Source organism: Cavia porcellus, unplaced genomic scaffold (assembly GCF_034190915.1).
Source record: "Cavia porcellus strain 051 isolate PalLab524CR breed Dunkin Hartley unplaced genomic scaffold, mCavPor4.1 scaffold_15, whole genome shotgun sequence".
NCBI lineage: Eukaryota > Metazoa > Chordata > Mammalia > Rodentia > Caviidae > Cavia > Cavia porcellus.
Genome location: NW_026947498.1, coordinates 9,531,340 through 9,550,757, shown reverse-complemented (window position 1 = coordinate 9,550,757; position 19,418 = coordinate 9,531,340). Strand labels below are relative to the sequence as shown.

Below are 19,418 nucleotides of genomic sequence, written 5' to 3'. Positions count from 1 at the left end.
GGCAGAACACGCTGGCTCTTGTCACTTTCTCAGGAAAAGTGAACACTAAGAGCGGATCTTCAAGCCCGGAATGGGGCTGCCTGGATCACAGATCGAGGAGTGGCCCCTGCTGCAAACCCTGACTCTGAGACATCCGGTCTCAAATATGGGTTGGTCACCTTGGTCTACAAGAAGACACAAGCGATCCACATTAGGAGGCATCATCTGAGCAAAGGAACTGGAATTAAAGGAAGGAAATTGGTCCCGTGTGGGGAGGAGCCAAGCGTGACGTGTCTCCCAGTCATCTGGCTTAGGCAGTCGGCCTGCCCTGGGAAGAAGATGTGACACAAGGGTCTGGATCTTGCAGGAAACCTCCAACAATCCTTGAGTTGGACAGATGGACGAAGCCCATGGTGGCCTCTTTCCTGAGAAGGAGCACAGGTAGCAGAAGTAGCAACTGGACCAGGCTCCCAGAATTCCCAAGCAGTCAAACACGGGGCTGCTGGTGGATGAAGGCTTAGAAGCCCGCTTATCTTTACGGTAACTGAGCACTCCTGCGCTGGCTACCTGGAAGCTGATCAGTACCTGCCTTAGCCTTGGGTATTAGGGTCCATGTGCTGGGCCCACCACAGAATATGAGGTCCATCAGGTCCTTGCAAGGACACTGGGCCAGAGGGGAATGGAGTCACCTACCACTCACCCTGCAGCTGTCCAGGATTGGGCATGCTCAGGAATCTCCAGAGATCCAGCTGGAACATAAGATCTGGTCACAGCCCCCAGAGAAGCAGTTTCTTGTATGATCCCAGGGACTCGGATGGCACAGGGTCCAGGCTTAACCATACAGGTGTGTGTGTGCACATGGGAATGCAGCGGCCCAGGCAGGCGTGAGCTGGCCACGTCTGCCCACCCGCTCCCCAGGCATCTCCTCTGCAGCAATAGTCTTCCTCTACAGCACGGGAGGACGCTCAGCTCCCCAGGCCCACTGTGCCAGCAAGGCCAGTGTCACTTTGGCTGCTTCCTCCTTGTAAAGGGAAGAGGTCAGTGACCACTCAGGGTGTCCCCAGGTTATACCCAGAGATGCCTTCCACAGATGCCACCTGCTCATCTCGCTGTCTTCCTTTCTGTGACCATCAGTCCTGTCCCCTTCTAATAGGTCTTACGCTGCCCTCCCTTCCCACGTCCCCCCACCTCTGATTACCAGCCGTTTCCTGTCTCCGCTCTGGACTCGGGCCGTAGCTTCCTCCTGGGCTTCACCTGCTCCTTCTACCACTTGGTCCCTTTTCCCTAGGGGGAAACGTTAACTACTTTTCCATCACGACGTCTCAAATCATGTTTTTCCTTCTTTCCTTAGTATTCCATAAGTTCACAGCAAAGGACGTGAATTCTTTGTCTGTCTAAAGTACCATGAGTGTCTTCACCTAGTCGGTGTGCCGGCTTCCACCCGAAGCAATCCCTGACCGCCCTACAGGAATACATGGGCTTCCTCCTCTGTGTCCTTGTAACACACTGTCTGCTCGGCAGATGGAATCTTTGTGGTCACTGTCCTGGATCCTGGTCTCACCAGGGGTTTGTGGTTCCCCTAACAGGTCTGAGGTCTTTGGGTGCAGAGATCTTGGGGATTCTGTCAAGACTGGGCACCATGTCCTGTACACAGCTAACAACTATACATTAGCGGGGTCCAGGAGGGATGGATGCTGATCAAACCAACCAAGGAAAAAGTTGCGCTGTAGACTCTGCATTGGTCATGAGTGTCCTGTGCTGCACGCCTCTGGCCCTGCACCTTCTGATTGACAGGACACTTATTCCTCCTGGTCCCTGTGACTAAACAGGACCACATGGGTTGCTATAACCTGTGAGCCATGTGCCGAAGCGACACTGTGGCTCCTGGGCAATCAGCAGCCGACAGAAGTGGCATGGCACCTTCCAGGCTAGATCATCGCTTCCTTGATGGGATGAAGCCACCTGGAAGACCTTCCCACTCCCATGGTGACCTGCAACCTCAGAGGGCACCTACCTCACTGATCTGGGACCCTGAAGTGACAATGAGCAGACAGCACAGCCCACCCCTGGGTGAGCACAGCGAGGGAGTGAGAAACAGAGCCCGTGGCTCAAAGAGGTGAGGACAGGGTTGCTGAGTACCGAAGCAGTACCCTCCACCCACACAGCAAGGGTGCTTTGGGTCCCTGTCTCATGGCTCATTCTCATCTACGCTCAGCTCTTCCAGCCAGGGCCAGCTCGCTCTCTCTCTCTCTCTCTCTCTCTCTCTCTCTCTCTCTCTCTCTCTCTCTCTGTCTCTCTGTCTGTCTGTCTCTCTCTCTCTCTGTCTCTCTCTCTCTCCAGCTTCTGTTCTTGATGGTGGCCCTTCAGTCCCATGGGTTTGGGGCTTTGCTTCCAGTTTCCTGATCACAGCTGGTGATCTCCTAGCTCACAACTGGGCAGTCTGGCCCAAGCTCTGGGGTTTTCCCTGTATTCTGGGTGCTACTGAGGATGTTCTTACGCGTGCCCATGGACCCTGCAGCACTCAGCTCAAGAGGAAAGGGATCCTTGCAAGAATTGTGAGAAACTTTACTTTGCAGAGGTGAAAGAAAGCTCACAGATCACAGAGAAAGAGGAGATTCTATGACATGAAGCACAGTTTTTCAACCATAATGTCCTTGAGGGGTGGACACAGGCTGAGCATCTGTTTGATTGGCCGATTTGGCTCTGATACAGAGACCAAGGACTCAAAGGCACAGAATCTGTTCTTCAGTACATGTCTTCTCTTTTATTTATCTTTTAACTACCAAAGAGAGAAAAGGAAAAATAAAACTAGCATTTTTAGCAAGGCTAGTTTCATATACATTATCTGAGTACAGGAGACCTAAATTGTAAGGCAAAATGCAAATGTGGAATTCCTTGTGCAAAAATTATTAAAGAATTTCCAGACGGCGATAGCAAGGCATTCACTCCAGGGTGAGGCCTTTCTGAGCACCAGGCTTTGTGTGATGGCAGCGTGCAGCCAGCTCTTCCTGAAGGTTCCAGAATATTCTGTGCGCTTGCACGTTTTGTTGTCTCTGCATTATAGCCATGGCCCCTGAGAGCACAGGGCGGGGACAGCTGAGCTGGATGAGTGCAACTGGAGGACAAAAGGAAAATGCACAGAGGGAGCTCTCCGAAGGCCAGTTTCTTGGCCCTGTGGTTCTCTCCCCATGGTCACAGAGGGCCCACCACAACAGTGACCCCCACAGGCAGCAGAACCAAGGCCTCTGTGTGCGGAGGGCTGTGGGATGTCTGTCTGCCTTGGGTTTCCCATCCGTGACACTTGTCTCAGCCCTGGCAGCCCCACAATGTTCAGTGAAGAAGCAGGAAATAAATGTGCATGATGCCCAGTGGGTTCTTCTTTTCATACTTAGATAATACAAGGCAAGGAGCATGGCTAGCCTGGCCCCTTCCTGTGGAGCCTGACCATTCTCCTGCATTGGCCTCTTAAGTCAAGCTCATCACATGGGCTCCAGGCAAACTGTTATTAAAATTCACAAGTGTGCTGCAATGGGCTGTTCCCGGGCCACTCACTGAGGCCCTCATTGAGGCCCTGTGCTGGGCTTGCATTTGGTTACTTATGACGTAGACCTAAGAGGCCTCCCAGATAAACCCTGCAGCTGGGCAAGCGGGAGCTCTTGCTGGGAGGAGCGGTGTCTTCCACTTCTTCGTCCCCGAGGCACTGGTAGCTTGGAGCCCTGCTCAGGCCAGGGCAGGGAGGTCGAGCCAGGTGGGGCCAAGGAGCCCCAAAGTCATCTGTGGTGCAGGTTGCAGCCAACCTCAGTTCAGTCCAGAAGTCAGGGATGGGTCACAAAAGTAGGGTTTCGAAAAGTAGACAAGCTCAGAGCCCTTGAGACTCACTTAGGAGGGCCGGCTCACCCTGGCAGTTGTTAGCAGGACTCCCCATGCTCTGTTGCTGATGTCCTGGCCGCCAAGAGCCTCAGCAGGCCAGAGGGCTCTGCAGGAGGAGCAAGGGAGCACAGCAGGAGGCTCCAGCTCCCATCCACAGCCCTGAGCCCACACAGCCACGCCCATGCCCTCGCTGCCCCTGTGGAGCCCTGAGAAAGGTCAGCACAGGGTCACTCCAGTGACTTCAATGCTGTTGATCTATGCCTGTGTCTTGCAGCTCCTGAGCTCCTTGGGTCACTTTCAGGGGCTGTGCAGCAAGAAGCCGGAGACCTCTCTGCCAGGTAAGGACCTGTGTTTGGTTCCGTGATGCGACACAGGCTATCCCTGATTTGGTATCTGTCTGCAACTCAGGACAGGGCTTCAAGGTTTCCTGAGTCATCAATGTGACTTTCAGTGTTCATAAAACCTTCTCTGCCACACCAGAGTTCATGCTTCTGAGCGGAGACATTGACATGAGCACTGAGCTAATCAATTGTGGGTAAAATGTATGGACAATGAGGTTCGGGGAGCCGCACCCCGGCTCCACAGGGGCACAAGATCCTGCAGTTGGGGGACCCTGCTAGATCAAGCCACATGTGCCTTCCTTCACACATTCTTCTCCCTGGCATAAGCACTGGTCACCGTTTAGAACACGGTTCACCACGTCAGAGCTCAGCAAAGTGTCAGACCTCAGGCAGCTGTGAGGCCCCAGCTTTGTCACTAGCCAGGCAGAGAAGTGTGGTAGCCTGGGATACCAGTTGCCGCACGATCTGAAGCGAGACAGCCTCGCTGCAGCTCCTGCCCTTTAATTCACGTGAAACGCAGGATGTTAGCGTGGAGCTGAATGGGATTGCAGGACACTGGGAGGCATCAGAGAGCGGTGCTGGCATGTAGGCTATTTGTCAAACAGAGAGCTTTGATGGTTGGGAAGTACTAGAGAGATGACCTGAGCCCAACCCAAATAAAAGACCCTTTGTCCCTCACCATCTCCTTGTGTCACTCCAACACAATAGGGGAAAGTGACCCAGTATGAAAAGGCTGGATGTCCAGGCCCAGGGAGGGGACAGTAGCACAGTGTAACCTGGACCCCCACTGTGAGGGAAGGGGGAAGAGGAAAGCTCAGAGCCCAGATGGAGAAGCGAGAGGGGGAAGTGAAGCCTGATTCACGATGCCTCTTATTTCCCTGATCAGAACCAGAATGTCCAGCAAGCCTGATGCCTATAATCCATACAGTGGCCAATATGAAGCATACCAGAAGTCCTCAGTCAAGCTTTCCTCACCACCAAAACCACAAGTCCGAGCTGCTTGCAGCAACGTGAAGATAAATCACAATTCAGTGCACAGAATCAAGGTGACTGTCAGTTGTGTGGGCAGGAAACCCAGGCTTCAGCCCAACTTGAGATGGCTCTGGCTAGCCCCTGGCCTGGCTGAGTTCTTGAGGGCAGCCAGCCAAGGCGTTGCTTTGCCTCTGCACCTGGCTTCTCTGTCTGCCCCTCTTTCACTAGTTCCAAGGATTCACCAGTGCTTCTGGCACCTAGATCCCCTCTCCTAGTGCATTTCTCTAGCTTCCTTGGCACTTTCTTCTGTTATTCCTGCAGTGACCTCTAGTACTCGCATGTGAAGGCCTGGTCTCCAGCCTGTGGTGCTGGGGGAGGAGTGAAAGGTTAGAAGGCCGGGCCTTGGGGACGGAAATCAGGTCACTACGTGTGCCCCTCAAGGCCGTATGGGGAACCTCGCTCTGCTTCTCTTTTTCCTGTTGCTTACTGATCACTATGGTGAAGTGAGCAGGTTTTCTGCACCAGGCACTTCTCACTGTGATGTTCTGGGTCACCACAGGACCAATGCAATGAAGTCAGGTGACCATGGACACCCTTAAAGCAGGGCCAATATTTATCTGCCCTCCTCTTGACTGGCGTTTCTTGGTGATGGGAAGCTATTGAAACTTATCTTGTATGTGACACCCGTGAAATGCCTTTACAGGTCTGCATGTCTGAGGCAACAGCGCTCCCTGGGTGGGTTCATCCTGAGTCCTGCATCGTTCTGAGCAGGAACAGAAGAGACTTCCGGGAGCACAGTGACCCCAGCTGACAGCTCACGGGACCTCAGGACATCCGACCTACAGCACATGGAGTGGAATTCACAGAGAAGTGTTCACAGTTCCTACTTTCTGTGAGCAGGGGAAGCTCCAGGGTGCAGCAGCATAGGTGAGCGTACTGAGGACCCCTGAGGTCCACGCCATGAGGCCTGGGTGTGGAGATGGGTTCCCTCTGCACCCCGATAGCCACTGATGCCCAAATCCATCCTGGTGAGGACTTCTGTAAGCAATGAGCAAGAGGAACAACAGAGCAAAGGGAGGAGGCCGGAGCAACGGATCTATGCTGAGAGACTGTCCCTGCCGTCCCTGAGGCTGCACTTACGAAGTTTGCAGGGTGAGCTGATGCACCTCAAGCCCAAAGGTGGCCCTGGTAGGGTTCTCTTTCCTGCAGGAACTTCAGTCTGTCTTCTCGAGGCCTTGGACTGACTAGGGCCACCCACGGCACCATGTGACCTCCTCTCCCAGCCCACAGTGAAGGTGACCCACATCTGAACCATCCTTCCCCAGAGATGTCTGGTCTGGGGAGTGGCCGCCACACACCTACCTTCCACACTCATCTCAGTGAGCTACACTTCCCTTCCACGCAGACCACATGATGACAGGCCATGCTCCCACAGAGCACGCTTTGCCACACCACATACAACTGGAAAGAAGGCGCAGAGTCCATTTCCAGAGAGGACGCAGTGACCCTGGTGAGGCCCCTTTCTTCGTGGTGTCTGAAGCCATCTCGAGGGATTTAATCACCTTAAAGGTGCCCTGTGCCCTACAGGCTATGATGCAAGGTCAGCAGTGAACAGACAGTGAAGTCCCTACAGCGTGTATTCTGTGCTGGGGGAGAAAAACAAAGATTTTTGCACACACACACACACACACACACACACCCACCACTGATGCCTGCATCCCCCAGGCCTGCCGTCCTCCTTCTGTGCATAACCCTCAGCCACTGCCAGTGCTGATGTGGGGTGAGGGGCCCAGCACAGAGAACAGATGCATTAGAATTATTACATCCTGACCTCTGCAGCTGCAGAAAGTGTTGCCCTGGCAACGAGAAGGTGAGGCTCCCTGAGGCCCCGGGAAGTCACGTTGGAGATGCTTCACGACCCCCAGGCATGTTACTCTGCATGGCCCTGCCTTGTCCTCACCCACGTCCTTCCTCCTGCCTTCAAGGTGCGGCCAGGTGAGGAAGTGCCAGCATCAGAGAGAGAATGAAGGTCACTGAGCACCCCCTCACCCTGGGGCTGGGCAGGGCCCATTCTGCCGGACCGGCAGGGTTTAAGCAAAGTTCTCTACTCTTCTCTGAGATGAACAGCCTTTCAGGCACAGGCACAGGCATATGCTGTCTGCAGTTCCCGCTCTGCAGCCCTGTGCGGTCCCTTCTGAATGGGATTTGTGAAGGAGCCGCAGGGACTAGGCCTCGGCCCTATATCTGTGGCACAGAGAGTGCTGTGCTCTCTGCAAACCTCTGCAGAAGTGTCCCCACCCCGCCACTCAGGGGCTGATGCTGTCAGGCCTCCCCGCTCCTGTGCACCTGCAAACACAGCCGGGGCGCCCACCCAGAAAGCCTGTTCTCCCAGGACGGGCACACATGATATTGTTTCCAAGCTGAATGCTTGCAAGAGAACAGTCATAAACACCACGTCCGACTGCACAGGAAATTCAGTGTCCTATTAAAAAGAGCCAGGTGTGTGCTCATCTAGAAGGGATACTGTCACCTACGTCAGCCTGGACAGCAAATGTACGCCAATAAGGATCTGTGAGTCTGTCTGTTACAGCCGCTTCCAGGCCCTTGTCATGCTGCTTAAAACCCCATGCCATCTTCAGGTCCTGTTATCTAACACAGCGACAAGAAGGTCACAGTCCTGGTTCCCTGGTGCCGAGCTCTGCTTACAGAGCTTTGGCACGAAGCTGGCCACATGTGCCTGGTCTCCACAGGCTGTGCTCTTCCACGTGGGCCTTAAAACCTGCAGCTACAAGGACAGACACGGAAGCGAGGAGTACGGCCTGGGATTCTGGAATTGTATGGCTGAGGGTGTGGGAATTCACACGCACGGGTGGGAAGACAGTGCCCCCAAGCGCCACTGCCCACCTTGGCCTTCCTGTCTCCGCCACAGCTGAGCTGCCAGGAGCAGATGGCTGGTGACCATGCTGGTGGCCACAGATGCTCCACTGTGACCCGCCGTGCACTACAAGCACTCATCAGATGCACTACTAGAGGCTGCTGCCTGTGGACGTGCCCTAACACAGCCGTCCAGACCGCCCCTGTGGAGGGTGGCAGAGAGTCCTCCCTGCCGAGCACCGGCACTCCGCACAGAATGAATTAGCAGGGGGCACTCTCCAGGGTCACCTTCCCGGAAGCTGATTTCCATGCAGCTGCCCACTGGGCCCTGGCAGAGAGGACGGCTCAGGACTTCCGTTCAGTTGAGTGTGCCAGCAGCCTGGTCCAGGGGCCTGATGGGTGACAGTGCCAGGCAGCTCTTGACTTAGAAAAGGCTAAACAGAGACAGGTCTGCACCCTGCTCTAGACCAATGATGTTAAAGCCAGAGCTGCAGAAACAGTGCTGTGGAGAGAAAGGGCAGCAGAAGTCTGAGGGACCCGGCCTGCACTACCAGCGCAGCACACGTGTGCCGAATGGATGAATGGATGACCCAGGTGGCCACTGCCGGACCTGGCCCGATGTGGCCTTTATTCTTTGGCAGACATCCTCCTGTCCACTCATTCCATCACTTCACTCGTATGACCAGGAAGGGTATCCGAATGCCCCCCTTCACAGACAGGAGCCCAAGGCTTGCCCAGGCCTAAATCTTTGCACACATTCTGGCAAGGAATGGGCAGTGTTACCGGGATTTGAGACCACATGACCCAACTCCAATCCAAACGACTGAAAAGTGTTACAAAGCCCCATTAGGAGTTGCTACACGTTCTGAGATTTTGAATTTTAAAATAGCTTTACTGAGGTAGAGTTCACTATACCAAGCAGAGCTCAGGGGTCTTCAGGGCTCGCAGAGCGGTATGGCCATGGTCAATGTCCAGTCCCAGAACTCGGCTCCCCTACAGGACCCCTGGGGTTCCTCAGGTGTTGGCTTCTTCGTGGCATTTCACATGGGCAGAATCACGTGGTATGTGGTCACTTGTGCTGAGAGGTCTTCACTTTCCCAGGTGTTTTCGCATTTTTCCGTGTTGCTGCATGTGCGGCCGCCGCCTCTGTCTGGAGGCTGTGTGACAGTTAACGGTGCCACCTATGCGGGTACCAAAGGCACATTGGTGAGCACCGCTCTGGACTTGGATGCTGGGCTTCCTGGAGACAAAGCTCTGCCCTGGGCACAGGGCCACTGACCAATGGACCCGCGGCCCAGATGGAGGGGAAAGGGCAGCAGGAATCTGGCCTTTGAGGCGGCTTCTGGAGTCCATCCTTCCAGCTCAGACCCCTCAGCCCTGCTGTGTGGACGCTGCCTTTGTGATGCAGATGAATGCAGGACTCTGCAATGAGCTCCAACTCTGCCACCGAGGCCTAGGTCCTCTGGCTCTCTCCCTCTGACATGCAAATGGCCCTTTGCCTCCTTCCTCTGCTCCTGGCTCTGCAGGATGCTGCTGTCAGCCTTGCAGACCCTTTACCCATCAGGTATATCCTGCAGCGGACCCCAAGACAGACTGCACCACTGTCCGCCATGCACCTTTACTCCCGGGCTGCTTCTGCATTTTTGCCATCTCGGGGAGTGCTACAGTGAACACTGTGGAACTAGTTCTCCAGGGACACACTGTCCTTGGTCACCCCACATGGCTTTTTGAGGAAATGACACACTTTCTCAAGGTGGCTGCACCACCAGCACTGTGTGGGGGTCCTGGGCCCTCTCCGGCCAGGCTGTGGTCCCTTTTCTTGTGCTCTCACCATCCCGGTGCACAGGACGTGGTGTCTCCCACGTGGGTCTGACTTACACTTCCCTGATGACCGGTCACCCTGTGGGTTTTTCTAGGGCTTATTGCCTTGTTGGATAAATATCCATCCAAGCCCCCTTGCCCTTTATCAATTGGGTGACAGTTTGTGTCTCCCCTGCTGACCTAAATGTCCCGGATACAAGAACCCTGCCACACAGGGATTCACAAATACTTTCGGCCATGCTCTGTACTGTCCTTCCATATTCCTGATGCACAAAGTTGAGGTCTCTGAAGTCCACATTGTGTCTTTCCTCTGGTCACTGAATGCTTTCGGTGTCACCGCTGAACCGCCGACATCTCACACGCACAGGGATTCTCTCCAGGGTTTTCCTCCACAGACTTCACAGCTGTGGCCCATCCCTTGGGGGAACGCTGGTTTTGAGCTAGGCTCCGGTCATGGCTGGGGGAGCAGCGACTCAAGTGGTGGCTGTGTCTGAGTCGCTGGCATTTTGCATGCCACCCTTCCAACCCGGCACAGCACTCCAACATGGTTTGGGATCAAGCAATCAAGGCACAGAGAGGTTTTGTGATTTGTACGAGGAACACAGCTGGTCACTGAGAAAACCAACCAAGAAGTTCTACTTCTGGGCCCGTGTCCTTAACGTCTTTTCCTAAAATGCAATCAGCATCTCAGGAGAGTGAGGCTGGGTCTGCGGGTTCAGGAGGTGATGTCAGAGTACCCGGCAGGCTAGCGTGAGGGTGACAGCTGCTCCCCACAGGTTTCAGTGACAAATTCCCATGCAGTAAGGAGGGAAGGGACAGACAGAAGTACTAATAGTGGAAATGTCGGGCCAGAGAAAAACCTTTTAGAATGGTAGGAAAGGGAAAGAGGAGCCCCAAAGGGGCCTGTTCATCTTAGCCACAGAAAAAAAGTTAAAGCTATAGATCCAAGGATATAAAATAGGGTTCACTGTTTCAGACTTGTAGTGACGGCAGAACTCTTGGAGGAGACGAGCCTTTCCCAGTAATACTGTGATACGTGAATATACACACATGTGCACATGCAGATATACAGACATGCACATACACGTATACTCCAACCACCACCAGCGACTTTTCAGCTCCCCAAATATAACCAGTCCCCGCCCCGAGCTTTGTCCCAGCGGTTGACCTCTCCCCAAGACACGTGCACCAGCCCTGTTTCCTTACCTCCCTCTTTCCTCCGCCAGGCACCATGTGGTGGACCCACCCTGTGTCTCCACCCCAGGGGAATCTGAGCTCCCTGCAGGGAAACCCATGCTGGGTCCTGATCCAAGGTGCGGGGCCCAGAACAGTGCCGGACACTAGGGGGCGCTCAGTGAATACTGCCGGACGGGACAGGGTGAGCTGACCAGGAAGAGCAGGCAAGGGGAGAAAGAGAGGAAGAAGGGAAGGAAAGAGGAGGAAAAAGAAGAGGGGAGGAAAATGGAAGGAATAGAAGGTAGAGAAGCAGCAGGAGCAAGGAGAGGAAAAAGGGCAGGAAGAGGAGGAGGAGGGAGGGGAAGAGGAGGGAGGAAGAAGAAGAGGAGAAAAAGGAAGAGGAGGAGGAAGGAGGAGGAGGAGGAGGAAGAGGAGGAGGAGGAGGAGGAGGAGGAGGAGGAAGGAGGAATGGAAGATAGCAACAACGGGTAAGGAATAACCATGACCTCTGAAGAAGTGCAGGCCCCAGAGCCATCCCACAAAGCCACCTCCGAGTGTCCTGGTCCCTCTGCCAGGTCTGGTCTGCAGGGGTGGCTGTAGCCTGGCCCCTGGTCCCCTCCTCCCTGGCCCTCAAGCCTCTGAGTGCTTCACCCTATAAATCCCTATGCTTTCTCCACCTCATTCTCCCACAGTGACTTTCCTCGCTGTCTCTGTCCCTGTGCCTCTTCAGGACTGCCAGCTGCAGACGAGAAAGCCCAGGCCACAGTGGCTTGGGTGCGATCTGAGGTCGGGTTCCAACAGGCCCCATGTACCGGGCACAGCCCCCTTTCCTGGGTTTCTTTATTCTGCTTCCTGTGTAGATGCATTTTATCCTCAGGGCAAATCCAAAGTGCCCGTCACAGGTCAGGGGGTCACAGGCACCGGGTCAAGGTTCAAGGCACCTTCGTGGGGGTCTTCCATCAAGAAGGATTTTCCAGAAAAATCTAAGATTTGTCTCACCTGTGAGTGGCCAACCCACAAGCTAGTTCCTAATCCAGCTCTGTTCAAAGAGAAAGGATGGGGCTCCCCCAAATCTTCCAGGCAAGGATCCTTGCTGGCCTCACCTCTCTTCCCACGGGTCGCAGCAGCAGAAGCCGGACCTCTGGGCCCCTGCTCCCCATTTCCCAGGAGCTCTGTGCCCCAGCTCCGAGCTCCCAAGGACACAGTCAGACTGGGTGGCGTCCAGCCTCCTGGGGGCGCCCTCTCACAGAAGCTCCTTCCCTCTGTTTCCAAGGGAGGCCCTGCTCTGCTCTGGGGTCCTGGGCTTCACACTCCACATATGAGTGTGGCTGAAGGAGGTAACTGCAATCAGAGCCAGCATGTCTGCCTTAGTAATTTCCTCATTCTGCACATCCTCTGTTAGCCCCAAAGAAGCTCAGGCTGGTGGAATCAAGGCTGACTTAGGAGAGGAATTAGGGCAGAGCTGGACCCCGAAGGACCCCACCTAGAAGCAGCCACTATGGCTGTGACTGCCAGTGGAGGCCTTGTGTATCCCAGGGCTGCCCCTGCACTGCCCTTTCATCCCCTCTCCTTCCACACTGCACCCTGAAGACACATTTACTGCAAGGGCCCTGTGACAGGGCTGAGGGGTAAGAGGGTGTGCAAATGTGTGGCATAAATTGGGGTAAGGCCTGGGACTCTGAATGTACGAAAATGTGCAGAGTGGGTTTTTAAAGCACTGCGAGACATCGCTTGTTCTCTGAGAGGCACGGCATGCCTTGGCCACAAGACAGAGGCTGTCATTTAGAAGTGGTCTAGGGACCAGAGCCACAGTGCAGAACCTCAGCACCAGAGAGGACTGGGCCGCTGCTGCTCCTGTGACACATCCCTGTGCCAGCTCACGTCTCCCTCCCAGAGGCCTGGGGAGGGAGGAAGGTGTGGCTGGGGCCCCAGGAGCCCGCCACAGTGTGAGGTCACCTGGATTCGTGCATGTCACTCAGGGCCCCACATCCTGGCTGGTGAATGTGAGCTTCTATAGTGATGACACCCACCACGGGTGGCCGGTCAGAGTGACATGGAGCTCAGGAGGCTCCTCCTGAGGCTGCCAGGGGTGTAGTACCTTCTGCTCCCCGAAGTGTCTTAGAGGATAGGACCCTGATTCAGACAGATCCCAGGGTGCCAGCAGCAGCCTGGCGGAGCGTTCAGGTGCAGACACAGATGTTCGCTTGTGGGAGCTGGGACAGTGGCAGGGGTGGATTCCAGGCCTGACGCACCCAGCCTGGCAGATCACACCCAAGTCCTACAGCAGCCGGGCATGCTGGTCTTGAACACGCGTGTGCTCATACATTCCACATCACAGGTGTCCACTCTCTACCTGGGTGGAGTTTTGGTGCTGGATGCACTGGGTTTGTAAGGATGGGGCTCAGAGGCAGGAGGAGTGGTCAGCCTGGGAGGACTGCGGAATGCAGCGTCTCTGTAGCGCTGGCCTCCTGGAGGGCTCCACTGTGCTGGCCGGTCCTCTGCTTGGCCCGTAGCTGTTGCCGAGAGGCACAGGGCATCCTGTCAGGGACGCACAGCCAGTGCCTGAGCCCTTGCAGATGTGGTCAGAGCTCTTGGAGTGCCCTAAGCAGCTGCTCTGGTTCCCTAACAGCACCTGCCTGGGACCACGCCTCGCGCTCCAGTCGGGAAACACTTACAGCCCGCTTGGCATAAATGGCCTGTGAGAAACGATAGTGACCGAGTAGGGATAACCATGAACAACCCGGTCGCCTCCGCAGCCACCTCGCTTCACCGGGAAGCCCGTGCCGCGACTGTTCCGGAGGAGATGGAAGAGGAACAGGGCTCCTTCAGGGCTTTGAGGCCTGGCTCTGGGGCAACCTCAGCCTTCGGAACAGCACTGCTGGGTGAGGAAAGCATCTGCCATGAGTCTTAGAGGCCCCATTTCTTCTCTTTCCACAATGTGGCCATTTCCAGGGTCTTTTCCAGAGTCATATCTTCCCTGAAGACCTGGGGATTGGCCCCGAGGCTTTCCCACTGAGCTACATCCCTAGGGTCTCACTAAGTTTCCCAGGCTGGACTCAGACTCGAGGTTCTCCTGCCTCAGCCTCCTAGAGTACTGGGATGACAGGCATGCACCCTGCCATTTCTAGAATGATCCTTTTGCCAGGAAACCATTGTTTTTCCCTTCTGTCCACCTAGTGATTGTATTATTCTATAGCATTATGCTGTGATACTGATGGCATTGTTATACAGGTTATTTCCAGACCAGGTTTGTAATATTGTAGAATATCTTATGTTATATACAGCATTGTGAGTCATATAGACATTACACCAAGTAGGAAGCATTTCCTCTTTCCCAGTTCCCCATTTCCATAACCTCAGTCTTGTTTGCTCTTTCTCTGCATCGGCAGACCCACTTGCCCATGTGCCAGCCCCACACGAGGCGCTCCATGGGCGATGCCTCCTTCCTCAGACCCCCAGCCCCGTGAGGAAGGCGAGTTCCTCCTGGGTGGCAGGTTCTCCGCAGAGAAGCACTGTCCATGCTGGGTGACTCAGATGTAGGGACCCAGAGCCCGCACGATGGCAGGTCTGTCCACCACACCTCAGACCCTGGGCCCAGCTTCCTGCTGTAGGAATTCAGGACCCTCCCCTGCCCTGTCAGCACCATGGTTGCCACCTGCACGTGGACCTGCTACTGTGTGTCCTTAATACATCCCAGCCTGCTGGGACACCATTCCGTGTGCCTAAGCCACCTGTAAATGTTCCTGTGTGGCAGACCCTGAAGCCCCTAGGGGGGCCCACCTGCTGAACCCTTGGGAGCTGACTGAACCATGGGGCTGGGAGCTGACTTGCTGGCTGGAAGAGGAAAGCCGCCTGCGTGTGGCCTTTGAAGAGTCCAGCTCCCATCCTGCTCCTCCCTCCTCTCTCTGCTTCCTGTCCTCCACGCCCTGAGCAGCTCTCCTCCACCAGGCCCTCTGCCTGCTGCCGAGCTTCGGAGCCTGCTGCCCATGGACTGAACCCTCTTCACACTGAGAACCAAAATAAACATTACCTCTTTTAACCTGAGGGTGTTTGGAATATGTCTCAGTGACAAGAAAATGACTAAGACACTGTTCCATCTGGGGCAAGGATGTCAAGATGCAGACATGAGGGGGACACAGGTACCCGGCTTGTTGCATGAGGTCACTGACCCCATAGGCTGCGAGGCCAGACACCCTTGGTGTGCCCTGCCCTGCTGTGGCAATTGTGCTTCTAACTAGAGGACCATGCACACAGATGCTTCCTGGAGAGGCAGCTCATGAAGGAGAGGCAGGCACCAGGCACCCCGAAACCATGGGACCAGCTCCTGGTGCACCGGTAGGGAGGGAGGCAAAGTGGGCAGCGATCCTGCAGCATCTGCCTTTCGTTTCTATCCGATCTCCAGACGACTTCTCTGAGGCTCTACCACACTTCCCAAACCTGGAGCCCCATCCTTCCCTGAAGACCCCAGACCAGAGCATTGTGCTTCCCCTTGGACTCTCCCTTCCGTGTGCCTAGTCCTTCTGAAGTGTGCACAGATTTGCTCACAAGTATGAGGCCCATGGTAGCAGAATGCGTACCCTTCCTGGGGCCTCATAGACATCAGGTCCTAGAGGGATGGAAGCTTGTGGGATGGAAGACTGCCTTTTATATTTAAAATAGTTAAGATAACTGTAAAACAAATTCCTTTCACTGGGAAAATGCAGACGAGTTTTGGGTGACTTGGGGTTCTTGAGGTGCCTTAATATCTCATCAATTTGTACTTTTAAAAAATTACTATGTCACTTTGCATTTAGATGATACCAATGTGTCCTCAGATTCTTGCAAACCAGTTTCTCCAGCGCACAGAGTTGAGAGGGCAAAGCTTGTCAAAACTGAGTAATATGAGCAAAATGGATTTCAAAACAACCACATTTTGGAACTGCTTCCTAGTATAAAAGTTTAGCAAGTAGATAGCTTCATATTTTCAGTGCTTTGCTGGCAGTAATAGAGAAAAACAAATCCCGACCAAATTAGGAAGGGTGCCACTTGGTATAGACAACCTTTAACAGTTCACACACACACACACACACACACACACACACACACACCCCTGAAATTCACCTTTAAAATCCAATCCTCCTAATCAGAGATCTGAGAGGGATCTTTCCAACTAGCAACAGCAGAATTGAAAGCAAAATTAAAACAGAGGAAGCTTGAGCCAAGCTTTCTTACTGAGAAAAAACCAGAGTGCACCCAACAGAAAATTATTTACAAATGGACCTGAGCCATTCATTCATATTCCAGGTGTGCAGCTATAAGCAAGGCTGGGCAAAGCTGCTCCCTGGGGTTCAGTTCCCAAGGTGTGGAGAGTGCTTCCTCCCTAGGGACCCCTTCCTGCACTCGGGGCCACAGCACAGACCCCAGCATGCCGTGGTTGTTGCCTTTTGGTAATAAGTTTTTCTTTCTTTCTTTCTTTCTTTCTTTCTTTCTTTCTTTCTTTCTTTCTTTCTTTTTTTTTCTTGTAATTATCTTAAAAGAAATGTTAAACCAAGCCAAGTGGCAAACATGAAACGCATGCAGAAAGCCTTCTGTGAAGAGTGCGTGCCCTGACCATCCACAGGAACACAGCAGGACAGTAGGGTGAGGCTGGGTGGGGGCCGGCTCATTTACCCGTGGCCCAGGGCCTGTCTGCACCAGTGGGAGCCAGGGGACACAGAGCACCCCGTCTCCCAGCTGTCAACAGTTAGCTATGTGCTCTGCAACCCATTCAACTGTGTTTCTGGGGCAACAAGCCTCGAAACCCCTGCCAGAGCAAACCTCCGGGTCTGCGCGGCTTTGCTGTGCTTGGAAACGTGTGCAGGGAGAGTTGGCAAAGCTAAGCTCTCAGGGACCTAATAGGAAAACAACAAAGCAGTCTTCTTCTTACTTTTAACCGTGAGGTACATGGACTTGCTGACGTCCGCGCCCACATCGTTGCTGACCTTGCAGAGGTAGTACCCGCTGTCTTCCTCCACCACGTGCTTGATCAACAGCGACCCGTTGCTGAGGACCTGGATGCGGCCGTTGAGGGGGATTGGCTGGAACTGGGGCACCCCAGCACCTGGAAGAAGGTGGAAAGGAAGAACCGTGATGCAATCGTGAACGAACTCTGGAGAGGCCACCACATGCATCCAGAGGAGGGTGGCCCGGGCTACATGGAGATTTCTTTCCTTCTCCGGCACTGAAATTCCTGTTTGGAGAGAAAAACACATTTATTTAAAATGGCAGCATTTCAGAGGCAGAGATAAAAAAAAAAAGAACACTTACAGATGGTTCTCTAGAAAAGCTGAATTTGATGAGCATTAAGTAGCTGATAAATTATTCAAAGACATCGCAGTAGAACACCCAGAGAAGTAGACCCTGCTCTGTACTAAGTAAATTCCTCCTGTTCCCAGGGACTTATGTGCATGTAAACACGGCAGTGCTCCAGGGATGCGGCATGTGAAGTCTTAGCTTGGGCACATGAGTGAGGCCACGAAGAGCATGTGGGAACTGCAGATTTCCCCCTGCACGGGTTTGCATTCCAGTGCAGAGACGCTGGACACTGTTGATGTCACTAACGTTGTTTACCTAAGTGTGTCAGGCCGCTGCACGAACAGTGCAGAGCTAGCCCTGCACCTTTCTCCCCGGGCTCCCAGGCAGCAAGAGGATGGCACAAATCGGACACGCTGACATCACAGAGGGGAGAGAACCAAGATAACATGCGGGTGAAACTCTTCTGAAAAGACAGCATTTTACTGAGGCAGGTGCTGGGAGAAGCTGCAGGACAGGCCAGCTGTTGCATGGGCCTTCTGTCCAGGGAGGACACTGACAGGAGGAGGGAGGGTCTTCCCTGCTCTGCACCCAGCCAATAACATGCAGCCTGGTGGCTCTGGAGCTCTAGGCGACAGACTGTGGCCATGCCTTCCTTGAGTCAAGGCAGAGGCATCACTGAACCTCAGAGAACTTCCTCCCTGAGTAACAGCAGAGGCATCCTGTTTGCTAAGGCTGCAGAGAGTGAGAAAAAAGTGCTTTCCTCACTCCTGCAAGGAAAAACTGCTAATCTGTAAAATTACATTTTTCTTTATTTAAATCAGAAATTTGGAGCCACAGACAACTGGTAAACTTGAAAAGGGGTGTGAGCTACATAAAGTAATCCCCTTTGGCCCTCGACAGAGGGAAGAAATCAGGGCACACACTCAGGTGAAAAACAGAACTGCAATAACTGCAACTTGGTGCAGTCTATAATTCTTCTCCGTCTTCCTCCGCCCCTCCGCCCCCTTCCCTCTCCTTCTCTGTCCTCCTTAATGCTGAGAATTGAGCCCACAACCTTCACACCAAGCCACATTCCTCTTGTGTTTTCTGTTTTATTTTGATACAAGGTCCCTGTCACCAAGTGGCCAGGACTGGGCTTGAGCTTGTGGCTTTCCTGCCTCAGTTTCTGACAGTGCTGGATTGCAGGCACGCGCTGCCATGCCTGGCTCTTTGCTCTTCTTTTTCACACACAATGACCAGAGTTCAGTAGAAAATTATGAGACACACACAAGAAAAGTGGGCACGGCGGGGGAGGGGGGGGCGGCAGAGAAAACATAAAAACCCAACAGATCCCTATAAGGAAAAGCTAGAATACTGGGCAGAGGGTTCATAATCACTATGATCAATATGCATGAACACATGAAGGCATTCAGATGAAATAAAAAAGAAACAGATACAGAACAATAGGATCAACAACACAGTATTAACTACGATTTTGGTGTGGGCTGTGCCCCTCAGCTTCCTGTACTCAGGGGTGGGACTTTGGGAGGGTGACTGGTCACCGGCACTGCGCTCAGCACTCAGGACTGTGGAGCTAAGTGTGCTGTTGGGAGGGGTCTGGGGAGCAGGGGTGGTCATGGGGCGTGGCCCGGAGAGGGGCGTCTCCTCGAGGCTCCTCCCTTCTCTTGCTCTCTCTCTCTGCTTCCTGATTGCCAGTCCCCTCTACCATGCCATTTCTGCCCTGGGGCCAGCCAACCAGGAACTCTAACCATACCTCAAAATAAGGCTTTCTAGCTCTGTTCAAGTTGTGGGCTTTGAGGAAAGCAAATAAGAAATGTTAGCTATAAACAATTTATTAAAAAGCTTTATTAGCAGACTGAACACCGTAGAGGACCGAATGAGGTCAGCAGAAATTAGTGAAATAAAAGGGGGAGAAGAGAGGAACAGATCACCCCAGAGTCCTGAAACAATACCGAATGTTCTACTAGGGAATAATTACAACCTCAGGAGAGAAGACAAAGAGAGGGCAGAAGAAATAATGCATAAAACACAGAAGACTTTAATACTAGTAAAAAGAGACTTGACTTAAGTATACTAATGATATTTTACACTCAACAATGGCAGAATATATAT

The 19,418-nt window shown here is 53.6% G+C and overlaps 1 protein-coding gene across 3 annotated transcripts in view; it reads right to left on the bottom strand.

Moving 5' to 3' along the window:
- Nucleotides 1-19,418, bottom strand: part of Dscam (DS cell adhesion molecule) — a 549,020-nt gene that overhangs the window by 143,946 nt on the left and 385,656 nt on the right. For all 3 annotated transcript variants that reach the window (XR_010039329.1, XM_063224581.1, XM_063224582.1), the window contains exon 11: nt 16,939-17,112. Coding sequence is in view for 2 of the 3 variants with exons in the window: in XM_063224581.1 (XP_063080651.1) it covers nt 16,939-17,112 (174 nt within the window). In the remaining variant the exon portion in view is untranslated. The remainder of the gene's footprint in view (nt 1-16,938; nt 17,113-19,418) is intronic.